This window comes from Narcine bancroftii, chromosome 1 (assembly GCF_036971445.1).
Source record: "Narcine bancroftii isolate sNarBan1 chromosome 1, sNarBan1.hap1, whole genome shotgun sequence".
Taxonomy (NCBI): Eukaryota; Metazoa; Chordata; class Chondrichthyes; order Torpediniformes; family Narcinidae; genus Narcine; species Narcine bancroftii.
In genome coordinates, this window is record NC_091469.1 from 234,952,941 (window position 1) to 234,966,918 (window position 13,978).

The 13,978-nt window shown below is 32.9% G+C and overlaps 1 protein-coding gene across 1 annotated transcript in view; it reads right to left on the reverse strand.

The window, feature by feature from the left end:
* lmnb1 (lamin B1) overlaps positions 1–13,978 on the reverse strand; it is a 96,857-nt gene that overhangs the window by 43,222 nt on the left and 39,657 nt on the right. Inside the window, exon 3 of the mRNA XM_069892997.1 lies at positions 9,428–9,553. Coding sequence (XP_069749098.1) covers positions 9,428–9,553 — 126 coding nt within the window. The remainder of the gene's footprint in view (positions 1–9,427; positions 9,554–13,978) is intronic.

Consider the following 13,978-nt stretch of genomic DNA (forward strand, 5'->3'; position numbering starts at 1 on the left):
ATAAAATAAAAAACCCCACTTACAAAAAAAAAGGATAAAACTTAACAACAAAAAAAATTACTAACAACAAAAAAAATCAATACTAAAATAATACCCTTAAACATATATTTAAATCAAACATAATACATGTATTTAACAAATGAAATCCACTTTAAAACTAAGTTCAAATATTAAAATCATACATCAACCACATATCTGTTATACAAAAAATCATAATACAGAATTTCCATTAATACCAAGTTTCCTTTATAATTCATCGAGAAAACAAAAACATCCCTTAGAAAAACAATCAGATAAACTTTTTATTCCCTTCCCCTCCCCTTATATAAGAAAAAAAATTCAAACTCTTATAAAATTCTCCATATTCTTCATTTATATCATCTTCAAAATTCTCTATCAAAATTAACTTAATTTTATTAAACTCTTCTCCCTCAATGTATTTGTACTTGATTTCTTCTTTTTCTTCTTATCACCTTTCCCCTCATCTTCCTCTTCATCTAATTCAACATCCTCAATTTTTGACTTATTATCTTCTGTGACATCATCCTCTTAAGAGAAAAAAGAGAAACCCCCCCAAAAAAAGAGAAAAAGGAGAGAAAAAAACCTCTTAATTCCCTCTCAATTACAATCAGAAAACAAAAAGAGTTTAAAAAAAATTATTTATTTAAAAAAAAATAAAAAACCTTCACTTCTTAACCCAAAAATTAAAAAGAAAAAAAAACGTCGGAGGTAACAACTACCTCCTCCTGTTTAAACCGCCCAAAGCAGTAACTCCCCCAAAATATTGGGTGTGAGATAACTCACAGATAGCTGATGACTTCTAGAAACTAGTGCCCACCCAGTTCCCTCTCCCAACTCCCATTTCATTAAACTATCATCATTATTTAAACTATTTAAACTCTTCTCAAAAAAAAAGATAAAAGATTTATTTTTTTTAAATCAACGTTACCACTTCGGTCACCATTGCTTCCATTTCTTTTAAAAATCTGGATCCCAACTTACATCTCTACTCTCTTTGGAGACCTTAAAGGACTACATCGTTCCTGAAACTGCATGATTGGTAGAGACTGAGCAAAGTCCATAACCTCTTTAGGATTGTCAAAGAACTTTGGCTGATTTCCATCCTGAAAAATCTTCAGTACCGCAGAATACCTGAATGTTGCCTTATGTCTTTTTTTCCCACAACCGTTCTTTCACAGAATTAAATTCGCGTCGTTGAAACATAATTTCTTGACTCAAATCTTGATAGAAGAAAACAGGATTATTCTGAACCATCAAAGGAGATCTATTTTGATGGGCATTTCTAATAGCCGTACGTAAAATTGTCTCTCTGTCACAATAGTTTAAACAACGGATCAGAACAGGTCTTGGATTCTGTCCTGAAAAAGATTTTCTTCTTAAAACTCTATGAGCACGTTCCAGTATTAAACCTTCAGGGAATTTATCCTGACCTAACACTCGTGGAATCCATTCAGTAAAAAATTTTCTTGGATCTGGTCCTTCTATGCCTTCTGGCAAACCAACAATTTTCACATTGTTCCGTCTAGATTGATTCTCCAAATAATCAAACTTTTTTGCTAAATTTTTATTTTGGATCTGCAATGTTTCAATTATTCTATTTTCATCTTGCAGTTGATCCTGTACATCGACTAAACCTTGATCACACATTTCAAATCTTTCAATGGTTTCAAGCTTAAAAGCTCCATTAATGGCTTCCGCCATCGCATTAATCTTGGAAATAAACTGGTTCACAAAATTAGCTAAGTGACTCAATACAGAATACATCTCATCTTCAAGATCCTTAACAAACATTTCAACAGAAGTAGATTCAGGCATAATGGGGTCTTGCTGTTCTTTAGAGACCACGGGATCTTCTGTCTCTTCCCTTAATTTAGTATCTTTTCTAGCAGTTTGACTTCGTATAAAAATCCCTCTCAAAGTCCCCCCAGCAAAAACCGTTGTAATTGAAGATGCATTTTGCAGCGCCACCACTGTAGCAGTCGAATGACAGCTCTTTAACTCTCCAGCTGGTGGCGCCCCAGCTGATTCAACTGTCAAAGTCTCAGTAACAACATTCACAGTGGCCGTTGTGTGAAATACTGGCACCTGGCCAGCCCTTTGTTCTGAAAGCTGCTGAATACGACCTTCAGAGAGCCTTACCGGTATAGAGTTTCAATGCCGAATTCTGTACGTCTTCTTCTGGATCCATTCTACGCTGAGTCCTGGCTTCTTGTAAACAAGCAGGCCCAGACAATTTCGGAAAATGTAGTTTTTTAACAATCTGTTAATGTTTTCTTTTACCTTTTTTTTTGCATATAAACCACTAGGCACTGATCCAGCACCTCTTATTATATATAAACTTTTAAAAGAACTTTAACGGGCACTTAAAGACAAAACAATAAATCAGAGTCAGGAGAGGTCTGGAAGGCACGTCTGTTCCCTACGCCATCTTGCCACGCCCCCATGTTATAGTATACTTAACAGAACCAGAAATATCAATAAAAGAATTACATAAGAAATTGAAGGAATATGGAGAAGTGTCGGGGTACAAGATTAACGCAAATAAAAGCGAAGCAATGCCAATGAATAATGCGGATTTCTCAAAATTTAAGAAAGAATCACCATTCAGATGGCAAACGCAAGCAATGCGATACCTAGGTACACAAATAAATAAAAACCTCGGCCATCTATATAAACTCAATTATTATCCACTAATGAAAAAATTACAAGACGACTTAGAGCATTGGAAAGACTTACCACTAACACTAATAGGAAGGATAAACTGTATTAAAATGAACATTTTCCCAAGGATACAATACCTATTTCAGGCATTGCCAATACACTTGACAGAGAAATTCTTCAAGGAGTTAAATAATAAGGAAATTCTTATGGAAAGGGGGGAAACCGAGGATAGCACTAGATAAATTAACAGAATGGTATAAACAAGGAGGCTTACAACTGCCAAACTTTAAAAATTATTATAGAGCCACGCAATTAAGATACCTATCAGATTTTTATCAAACAAGGGAAAAGCCAGATTGGACTAGGTTAGAACTAGATAAAATAGGGGAGAAGATGGGATGAAAAATTGGTACAACGTAGGAATTCTCCAGTATTACATCATCTGCTCAATATTTGGAAGAAGATTCATGTAGAAAGGAATAAAACAAATTACCAACTACCAAAACTAATACTAACGCGAAATCAGCTAATCCCTTTTCCTTTAAAGAATTGGAGAAAAAAGGGATCAAAAGAATAGAAAATTGCTTTTCAGGAAATAAATTATTATCCTTTGAACAAATGAAGGATAAATATAATATAACTCACGATACAGTGTTGGCATACTACCAACTGAAATCCTACCTGAAGGACAAATTGGGAAGCAGTCTGAGGTTATCAGAGGGAAGTAATTTTGAATATGTGATTACAGACAAATTGATAATCAAAAAATTTGTAACAAACATGTATATTAAACTACAAGAAAAGGAGAATGAGGAAACAAATGGTAAAACTAAACAAAAATGGGAACAAGATCTAAACATAAAGATAAAGAAGGAAACATGAGAGAAGTTATGCTCTGGAACTATGAGAAATACAATAAACACGAGGTTACGTATGATACAATATAACTGGATACACAGGCTATATATTACACCTCAAAAGTTAAATAAATGGGACCCAACAGTATCTGACAGATGTTTTCGCTGTAAAAAGGAAATGGGAACAACAATTCATGCAATTTGGACATGTGAGAAAGTGAAAAAATTTTGGGAAGATCTAAACCAGATATTAAATAAAATCACAAAAAGCAATATACCAAAAAACCCAGAGATCTTCCTCCTAAGTAACATAAAAAACAAAGAATTTGGACTTGATTTGGATGGAGCACAAAAAAGATTTGTTATGATAGCCCTAGCTGTAGCAAAAAAATGTATTATGTCAACCTGGAAATTAGAAGATAACTTGAGAATACAACAATGGTATATAGAAATGAATAAATGTATTCCATTAGAAAAAATAACCTATAATTTAAGAAATAACATTACAATATTTGAACAAATATGAGAGCCATACATGAAACATAATAGAGAAAACCTACCGGAGACTTCTATCACCTAAAATGACAGAAGGAGAAGAGAATAAAAAGAACTGACTCCGTGGAATTTCTTGTTTATTTTTATTGAGTGACAACATTGTTTGACGGGTTTAATGTATCTTATTTTTTGAACTTTAAGTAAATGGGAGGGGAGGTAGGGAGGGAGGAAAGGGGGGGAGGAAGGAAGGGGGGAGAAAACGACACTGTATATATTCAAGAAGGAAAATGTATGTATCTTGATCAATAAGGTTTATAGTGTGAAAAATAAAAAAAATTTTTAAAAAGTGTTGTCATTGAGTTCAAAAAGGGAAAACAAATGAAAATGGGGAAAAGGGGGATGGTGGTGGTGAGGAAGTGGAAATGAGGTGGCCACGTTGAACTATATGACTAGAATTATTAATGGTATACATAACCAAATTAAACATAAAGGCTATTAAATTTCATGAAAAAAGAAAAATAGACATAGCATTTGTGCAGGAAACGCATCTAACTGAAGTGGAACATAATAAATTAAGGAGAGACTGGGTAGGACACGTAGCAGCAGCATCCTATAACTCAAAAGCTAGAGGTGTAGCCATATTAATTAATAAAAATGTACCAATCAAAATAGAGCAGGAAATAATAGATCCAGCAGGGAGGTACATAATGATAAAGTGTCAGATATATTCAGAATTCTGGAATTTGCTCAATATATATGCATCTAATGAAGAGGATCAAAAGTTTATGCAAGATTTTTTTGAAGATTGTAGATACGCAACGGAATATATTGATAGGAGGGGATTTTAACCTTAATTTGGATCCAATGTTGGATAAAACTGGACAAAAGACTAACAAAAATAAAGTGGCCAAAATCAACGCAGGAAAAGAAACTTATGGATATATGGAGGAGGCAGCACCAAAGGGAGAAGGAATATTCATATTATTCAAGTAGGCATAAAACATACTCAAGGATTGATATGTTTTTGTTGTCCGCCCATATTCAAGGGAAAGTTAGGAAAACTGAATATAAAACTACATTGCTATCTGATCATTCATCCTTGTTATTAGCAATAGAACTGGAGGACATCCCACCAAGAACATATAGATGGAGGTTAAACTCCATGCCACTTCAAAGGCAGGAATTTAGAGAATTTATTGAACGCCAAATTAAAATGTACTTTGAAATAAATACGGAATCAGTGAAAGACAAATCTATATTATGGGATGCAATGAAAGCCTTCATTAGAGGGCAGATAATAAGTTATGTAACTAAGATGAAAAAGAACTACAATCAGAAATAAAACAGTTGGAAAGGGAGATGGTAAGTACAGAAAAGGAACTAGCAACAAGGGATGATCTAACAAAAAGAGAATTGGTGGACAAAAAAAATAAAATACGAAACATTACAAACGGATAAGGTAGAGAAGTATTATGAACTAAGAGAAAAAAAAACAAAATATTAGCCTGGCAATTTAAAACAGAACAAGCTAAAAGAACTGTATTGGCATCAAGGAAAAAGGACAAACAAACTACATATAATCCAATGTAGATTAATGAGAACTTTAGGGAATTTTATGAAGAATTATACCAAACTGAGAACGAGGGGAAAGATGATAAAATAGAAGAGTTTTTAGCTAAAATTGAACTGCCGAAATTGCAAGAGAAACAAAACAAGCTGATAAAAACATTTGAAATAGAGGAAGTACGTGATATATTAAAAAAGCTGCCGAACAATAAAATGCCTGGAGAGGATAGATTCCCAATAGAATTCTATAAAACATTTAAAGAGTTATTAATTCCTCCTCTCCTGGAAGTAATGAACCAGATAGAAGAAACAAAAAACTTGCCAGATTCATGTAAGACAGCAATAATTACAGTAAAACCAAAGACAGGGAAGGATCCACTAACAACAGCATCATTTAGACCAATATCTCGACTTAACTCAGATTATAAGATAATAGCAAAATTATTAGTAAACAGATTGGCCGACTGTGTACCAAAAAATAGTAAAACAAGATCAAACTGGATTTATTAAGAAAAGACGAAAAGTGGATAATGTCTGTAAATTTATTAACCTAATTCATGCAGTTCAAGGAAATAAAAAGCCAACAGTGGCTGTTGCTTTAGACGCAGAAAAGGCCTTTGACAGGGTAGAATGCAATTATTTATTCAAAGTATTACAGAGGTTCAATCTAGCAGAAAAATATATTAGTTGGATTAAAGGATTATATAATGGACCATTGGCGAAGGTGTCAGTAAATGGATATGTATCGAACCAATTTAAATTAAGTAGGTCAACCAGGCAGGGATGTCCATTATCTCCCTCACTGTCTGCTTTAGCAATAGAACCATTGGCAGAACTGATGAGAACAGAAGACAAAATATAAGGGATAAAAATAAAGGAGAAGGAATATAAAATCAGTTTATTTGCAGATGACAATATAGTATACTTAACAGAACCAGAAATATCAATAAAAGAACTACATAAGAAATTGAAGGAATATGTAGAAATATCGGGGTACAAGATCAACACAAATAAAAGTGAAGCGATGCCAATCAATAATGCGGATTACACAGGATTTTAAAAAGAATCACCATTTAAATGGCAAATACAAGCAATCCGATACCTAGGTATATTAGATAATAATTAAAGCCACTTTTACAAATTAAATCATCAGCCATTAATAAAGAAATTGCAGGAAGACTTAGAACATTGGAAAGATTTACTACCAACGTTGATAGGAAGGGTAAATTGCATTAAAATGAATGTCTTCCCAAGGATACAATACTTATTTCAATCATTGCCAATTCCCTTAACAGAGAAATTCTTTAATAAACTAAAGAGAATAATCAGGAATTTTTTATGGAAAGGGGGGGAACTGAGGATAGCGTTAGATAAATTAACAGAGAGGTACAACCAAAGTTGTTTGCAGTTACCAAACTATAAAAATTATTATAGAGCAGAACAATTAAGGTATTTATTTGATTTTTATCAGAAAAAAAGCTGTAGCAAAAAAAATGTATAATGTCAACTTGGAAATCAGAAGAGAGCCTGAGAGTTCAGCAATGGTACATGAAAATGAATAAATGTATTCCATTGGAAAAAATAACATACAATTTAAAAAATAAAGTCACATTATTTGAACAAATTTGGGATCCGTACATGGGACATAACAGAGAGGGCTTGCCTCAGACCTCCACCCCCTAATATGATAAGACAAAGAACAGTGTGTAAAAGTAGATGACACATTTTTCTTGTTTATTTTTCATTGTGTGATGACATTGTTTAATGGTTTTATTGTATTGTACATGTTGAATATTTATTGGTTTTGGTTGGGGGTGGGAAAGGGAGAAAATGCCACTGTGTATATTTAAGAGATTGGACTAAGATAGAGCTAGATAAAATAGGGGACAAGGTACCGGAACATATACTTTATAAGTGGGATGAAAACTTGATACGATATAAAAGCTCACCAGTATTGCATCATTTACTCAATATATGGAAGAAGATTCACTTAGAAAGGAAAAAAAATTACCAAATACCAAAATTATTATTGACGCAAAATCAGCTAATCCCTTTTACAATAGATAACCTTTCCTTTAGAGAATGGGAGAGAAAAGGAATTAAAATAGAAAATTGTTTTTTGGGAAATAATTTATTAATATTTGAACAAATGAAGTACAAATATGGAATAACTCGTGGTACAATGTTTGCATGCCATCACCTGAAAGCCTACTTCAAGGACAAATTGGGAAACAGACTGAGATTATCAGAAGGAAGCAGCTTTGAATATGTGATTACAGAAACAACGATAATAAAAAGATTTATAACGAACAAGAGAAGGAAAATGATGAAATAAGCTATAAACCCAAACAAAAGTGGGAAAAAGATTTAAACATAAAGATAATAAATGAAACATGGGAAAAGTTATGCTCTGCAACTATGAAGAATATAATAAACACAAGGTTACGCATGATACAGTATAATTGGTTACCCAGGTTATATATCATGCCCCAAAAGTTAAATAAATGAGATCCAACATTATTAGATAGATGATTTTGCTGTAAGAAGGAAATGGGAACAACATTACATGCAATTTGGGCATGTGAGAAAGTGGAAAAGTTTTGGGAAGATCTAAATCAGATATTAAATAAAATCACAAAAAGCAACATACCAAAAAATCCAGAGATCTTTCTTCTAAGCAATATAAGAAGTAAGGAATTAGGGCTCAAATTGGATGAAGCGCAAAAAAGATTTATTATGATAGCCTTAGCTGTAGCAAAAAAAATGTACAATGTCAACTTGGAAATCAGAAGAGAGCCTGAGAGTTCAGCAATGGTACATGGAAATGAATAAATGTATTCCATTGGAAAAAATAACATACAATTTAAAAAATAAAGTCACATTATTTGAACAAATTTGGGATCCGTACTTGGGACATAACAGAGAGGGCTTGCCTCAGACCTCCACCCCCTAAAATGATAAGACAAAGAACAGTGTGTAAAAGTAGATGACACATTTTTCTTGTTTATTTTTCATTGTGTGATGATATTGTTTAATGGTTTTATTGTATTGTACATGTTGAATGTTTATTGGTTTTGGTTGGGGGTGGGAAAGGGAGAAAATGCCACTGTGTATATTTAAGAGGGAAATGTTTGTATGTATTTTGGTTGATATGGTTCACAGTGTGAAAAATAAAAAAATATTTAAAAAAAATAGTGGAACGAAATATTTCAAACTTTCTCTGCAATTTCTAAAGTTAATTTTAAACTATATCCTTTAACTGCTTTATTTTATTGTTGGAGAGAGTGACATAACTTTAACAGCATCTGAACTATGTGTATTAGGTTTTATTTCTCTTGTGGCGAGGTGGGTGGTGTTGCTCAGAAGGAGGGACGTTACCCCGTCTAATCATTCTCAATGACTACGTGATGTCATGTTTAAATTTAAAGATTAGATGATCAATTTCTGATTTAAATTCAAATTTTCAAACACTGTGGGGACCCTTTTTGAGTTACTTTTATAATCTTTGATTTGTTATGAAAGTAGAACTGTTAATTAATGAGGTAATTTATCACTCTGATAAGAATTCAGTCTTCCATTTTTTTTTTGGCCCAACAGCTTCCTTCTTGGTATAGGGTTTAGATTTTCCTTTTTTAATATAAAATATCACTACAATATAATTTGTTTGATTAAAATGTGGGGAACCTTGGATGAATTGATATGATTTAAGTGCAATGTATCTTATTGAATTTTAATATATATCCATATTTCTGGATGTGACATTTCAATGTTAATAAAAATATTTAAAAAGAAATTGTACGTTTCCACACAAGAGATTATGTCCTTACCTCCTCATACACATTCTTTCTGAACTCAAGTTCCTCTGTGAGGCTCTGACAACGGTTTTCAAGGTCCACTCGTGAGAGGGTTTCATCCTCAAGTTGTTTCTTCACAGTAGTTAAAGAAACCTCCAGCTGCAAAAATAGAAATCAATGTTTTCCAAGAAACTGCAAATTACCAGTCTATTTTAAACACCTTTCCTCAAATATATTCCCTTCTACCACAAGTCCAGTCAGGCCCAACAATTCCTTCCCCATTCCCTCAACACATTTCCTTGTAACCCACTCTCTCTCCTCAACTTTCTCGACTCATTGCCATGTTTAATTTAGTAGTCAAATAATCTACCAACCAGCATGTCTTTGGGATAATGGGAGGAAATCAGAAGAATCCCAAAGTAGCAACTGGCAGAACATGCAAATTCTACAAAGAAAGTACTAGAGGTCAGGACTGAGCAGCAAGGTAGGTGTTCTGAGCCCAGAGGACCCCAAAACTCAGCAGCAATAGATTTTCACCAAGACACATCGTTAATTAAACAAAAGTTGGTTTTAATGATCTTTAAACATGAAAACAGGATCACACTTTAACTTATCACTATTAACGTAACTTAACCCCCTTCTAATTCTAAGGACACGTGTATGTAATGTGTATGCAAGTTCAGAAAAATTCTTTGATTAATAGTCCAATCTCACTTCTCATTCCTCCAAGTTCACTGATTGTAGGCAAATCTTATACTGTGAGCAGAATTTAACATTTATGAATTCCACCAGGCTTTGGTGCTTGAAAGGTAAATGGTTACTGCTCCGTTTTCTGAGAGCGACAACCACTTCAGTGTCTTGCCAAAGAAACTTTCCCCATCAGGGTGTTCCCCAATGTAAAAATCTTTCTTTCAGGTCACCACAGAGTTCCTTTTTGTTCTCTTACTTCAAGTGAAATATTAGACAGCGAGTCTCTCTCTCTCTCTCTCTCTCTCTGAGAAGGCCTGTTTTACTCTCTGCACTCCAGACAGTTCCCAACTCCAGAGAGTTCCCAACTCTTCCTCCGATCTCTTTCGTTTGTAGTCTCTTGGGCACGACCTGTCCAGCTTGAACAAAGGTCCGGTATTTTAAATGAGATCTGTTTTGAAATGTTTCTATGTGACCTACACCAACTGCCCCAAATATCTCCCAAAAACATCTCTATAATCTGTCACAATAGCAACACTGTACAGCAGCTTCCATGTTAAATCCAAAATATAATTTGGAGGTCATTCTGTGAATAAGCAAATATCCAAATAAAATTATTGCTGTAGTCAAGAGACCAACGGGAAGGCAGTTAGTTATAGATCATTTCAGCCAAGATTCTACACAGGCAGATGATATCAGCTTGTTCTATTCGGAGCACGAAGCTTTGATGATGAGGCTAATGTGATCCTTCAATTGAAGTGCAATTTCAGAGAGAATGTTTGGAAAATTATTTCAGTTCTTCGGTACCCCATATTTCCACTCACTGATCATTTCTTACTGTCCAAGATCATTTCTTCCTTGCCTCAAAACTAGAGTTTGAATAATAATTGTTCTAAATGTTACGACCAGCAGCAATAGAAATTCACCAAAACAATGGCATCTGCAAAACAATATTATTTTTATTAATATCATTTCTTTCTTAAGTCTGAACTTAAAGTGTGTGGGTGGGTGGTCATCCCAAACCATTACAGTTTAGGCACAATTCTGAAGAGATTATTCAAACTTAAAGTTTAGTCTTAGAGATCTTGTGTTGAAACTCAGTCTTTAAACTGTAGTTGTCAAAATCACAAATTCTTGTAGAGTTGCTTTCAGATAATTTTTTGTTGAATATTTATGAAATAAAAGAAACAACCACGGTTACTAAAAGTGAAATATAATATATCAAAATTTAAACATGTTTGGAGAAATATTTCTTCAAACAAATGACTTTTTTTAAAAATAAAAAATTCCCCTCTCTTGCATGGAGGTTATGGAACTTGTGATTTTCACGATGATTTCACAAATCCAGGCAAGAGACCATTACAATGGCCCCCAGCAATTCTGCTCTCAGTTGACCAAGAGAGACAGTCGAAGTGGCCCCTTTCTTCGAAGCCAAATGATTCTGTGTTCCTTCCCTGACAAGGGAGAACACTAACAGAAGGTTATTGCATCTCTGACTTCTGATGATCTGGTTCATAATATTAAAGATGCTTTCTTGAAGTGCCTTTATCACATCACATCACTGTTGGTTCTATTAGAAGTTTCTTCAGAAAGATAAGTCAACAAGCAAATGGTCTTCTGTTTGACCAGATGGCTTTCTCAGTAAATGTCATTGTTCCTTGTTTCAATGGATAACAATAATCAAACTGATTATTACTCTGAAGTAACAGTCAAGCTGTCCCCATACAAGCTTGTTTACAGCGGGACATAGGAGACACAATGTTCTGTGTGTTAGTGCCTGCTTCTCAGTTTCCAGTCGACCCAGTAATTGTACAAATGAATAGATTTTTAAAAAATAGATACAGATAATATATAAATAAATAAAATGCAACTTTAAAATTAATAATAGCATAATTCTGTCACATAAATGCTACAAAATTATCCCCTTATGCTTCTAAAGTAAAGAAAGAGAGAATTAAAGAGATTGAAGATTTAGAGAAAAAGATAACTGTTACTAAAAAAGAATTTCCAAAAAATGCTACTGAAACGCAAAAGAATCAGTTAACTAATTTAAATATAATTAATTACAAACTTATCGGTTTGAATGTTTAATGAATCGAACTAAACATAAATTTTATGAATGGGGTGAGAAAGCTCATAAAGTTCTGTCATGGCAGTTAAAAAAGGAACAATTATCTAGAATTATACCAGTAATTAGAAAGAAATCGGGTATTACTTTTAGTCAAAAGGAAATTAATGAGGAATTTTGTAATTTTTATTAAAAAATTATATACTTCAGAATGTAAATATGTAACTGAGGATGCTATAGATTCTTTTTTGAAAAATATTAAATTGCCACAATTGAATCAAGAAGATAGACAAGAATTAGATAAATCCTTTACAGAAAAGGAAATAGAAATGGCGATAAGAGATATGCCAAATGGAAAGGCACCTGGTGAAGATGGGTTTTCTATAGAGTTTTATAAAACTTTTTATGCTGATATATTTCCTATATACAAGGATGTTTTACAACAAATTTATGACACTTTTCGATTACCCGAGTCTTGTTCTAATGCAATAATTACAGTTATACCAAAAAAGATAAAGATCCTTTATAGGTTTCTTCTTATAGACCAATATCGCTGTTAAATGTAGATTATAAAATTGTAGCAAAAGCTATGGCTAATCGATTAACTCAATATTTGCTAAAATAATAGTGATCAAACGGGATTTATAAAAAATAGATATGCGTCAGATAATATTTTGCGTTTAATAACTTTGATAAATAAATCTAAATCTCAGATGGATTATCCAATAGTGGTTTCGCTGGATGCAGAAAAGGCTTTTGATAGAGTTGAATGGAAGTTTTTGTTTAAAGTACTTGAGAAATTTTGTTTTGGTTCTTCATTTATTGGATTGATAAAGGCGTTATATAATAGTCCGAAGGCCAGAATTGCTGTCAATGGGCAGATTTCAGAATCTTTTAATTTAACAAGGTCTACTAGACAAGGATGCCCATTGTCACCTGCTTTATTTGCTATAGTTATTGAGCCTTTGACACAATTAATACGTCAAAATGAAAATGTTAAAGGCATGAGAGTTTTGAATGAGGAATACAAGATTAATCTATTTGCTGATGATGTTTTATTATATTTGGTGGATCCGGGTATTTCTTTACCAGCAATTCAAGAATCTTTAGAAATTTATGGTCAATTATCTGGTTATAAAGTAAATTGGACCAAAAGTGAAATTTTAACAATTTGTAAAAATGATTATTCAATGTATAAAAGTATTACAAATTTGAAGTGGACCACACAAATTAAATATTTAGGAATTAATGTTAATATGGAATTTCAAGATTTATATTCAATTAATTATCTTCCTTTAATAAAAAGGATAAAATTAGATTTGATTAAGTGGAAGGATTTGCCTTTGGGTCGATTAGGGAGGATTAATTATATAAAAATGAATATTTTTCCCCGAATACAATATTTGTTTCAATCAATTCTGTATTTTTTAAATAAAAGTTTTTTTAAGGATCTATATAAAGCAATTAGAGATTTTTTATGGAAGAGAAAATTTCCGAGGGTAGCAATGAGAAAGTTGATGTGGGATTTTCAATTTGGAGGTTTGAGGTTACCAAATTTTCAATATTATTATGAGGCAGCTCAATTTAAATTTCTTAGTGCATTAATGAATACGGAGGACCCACCTAGTTGGGCAAAGATAGAAATGCTAGTTATTTCAGAAAAATTTTCTCATGAGTTTTTGTTTCGATGGAATAAAAATTTATTACGAACTTATGATGTACCAGTATTGAAGCATTTATTGAATTTATGGACAAGTAAACTTAATAAATTGGGGCTCAAAAATAAATGGTCTGGACGATTGCCATTATATAACAATCAACTTGTTCCT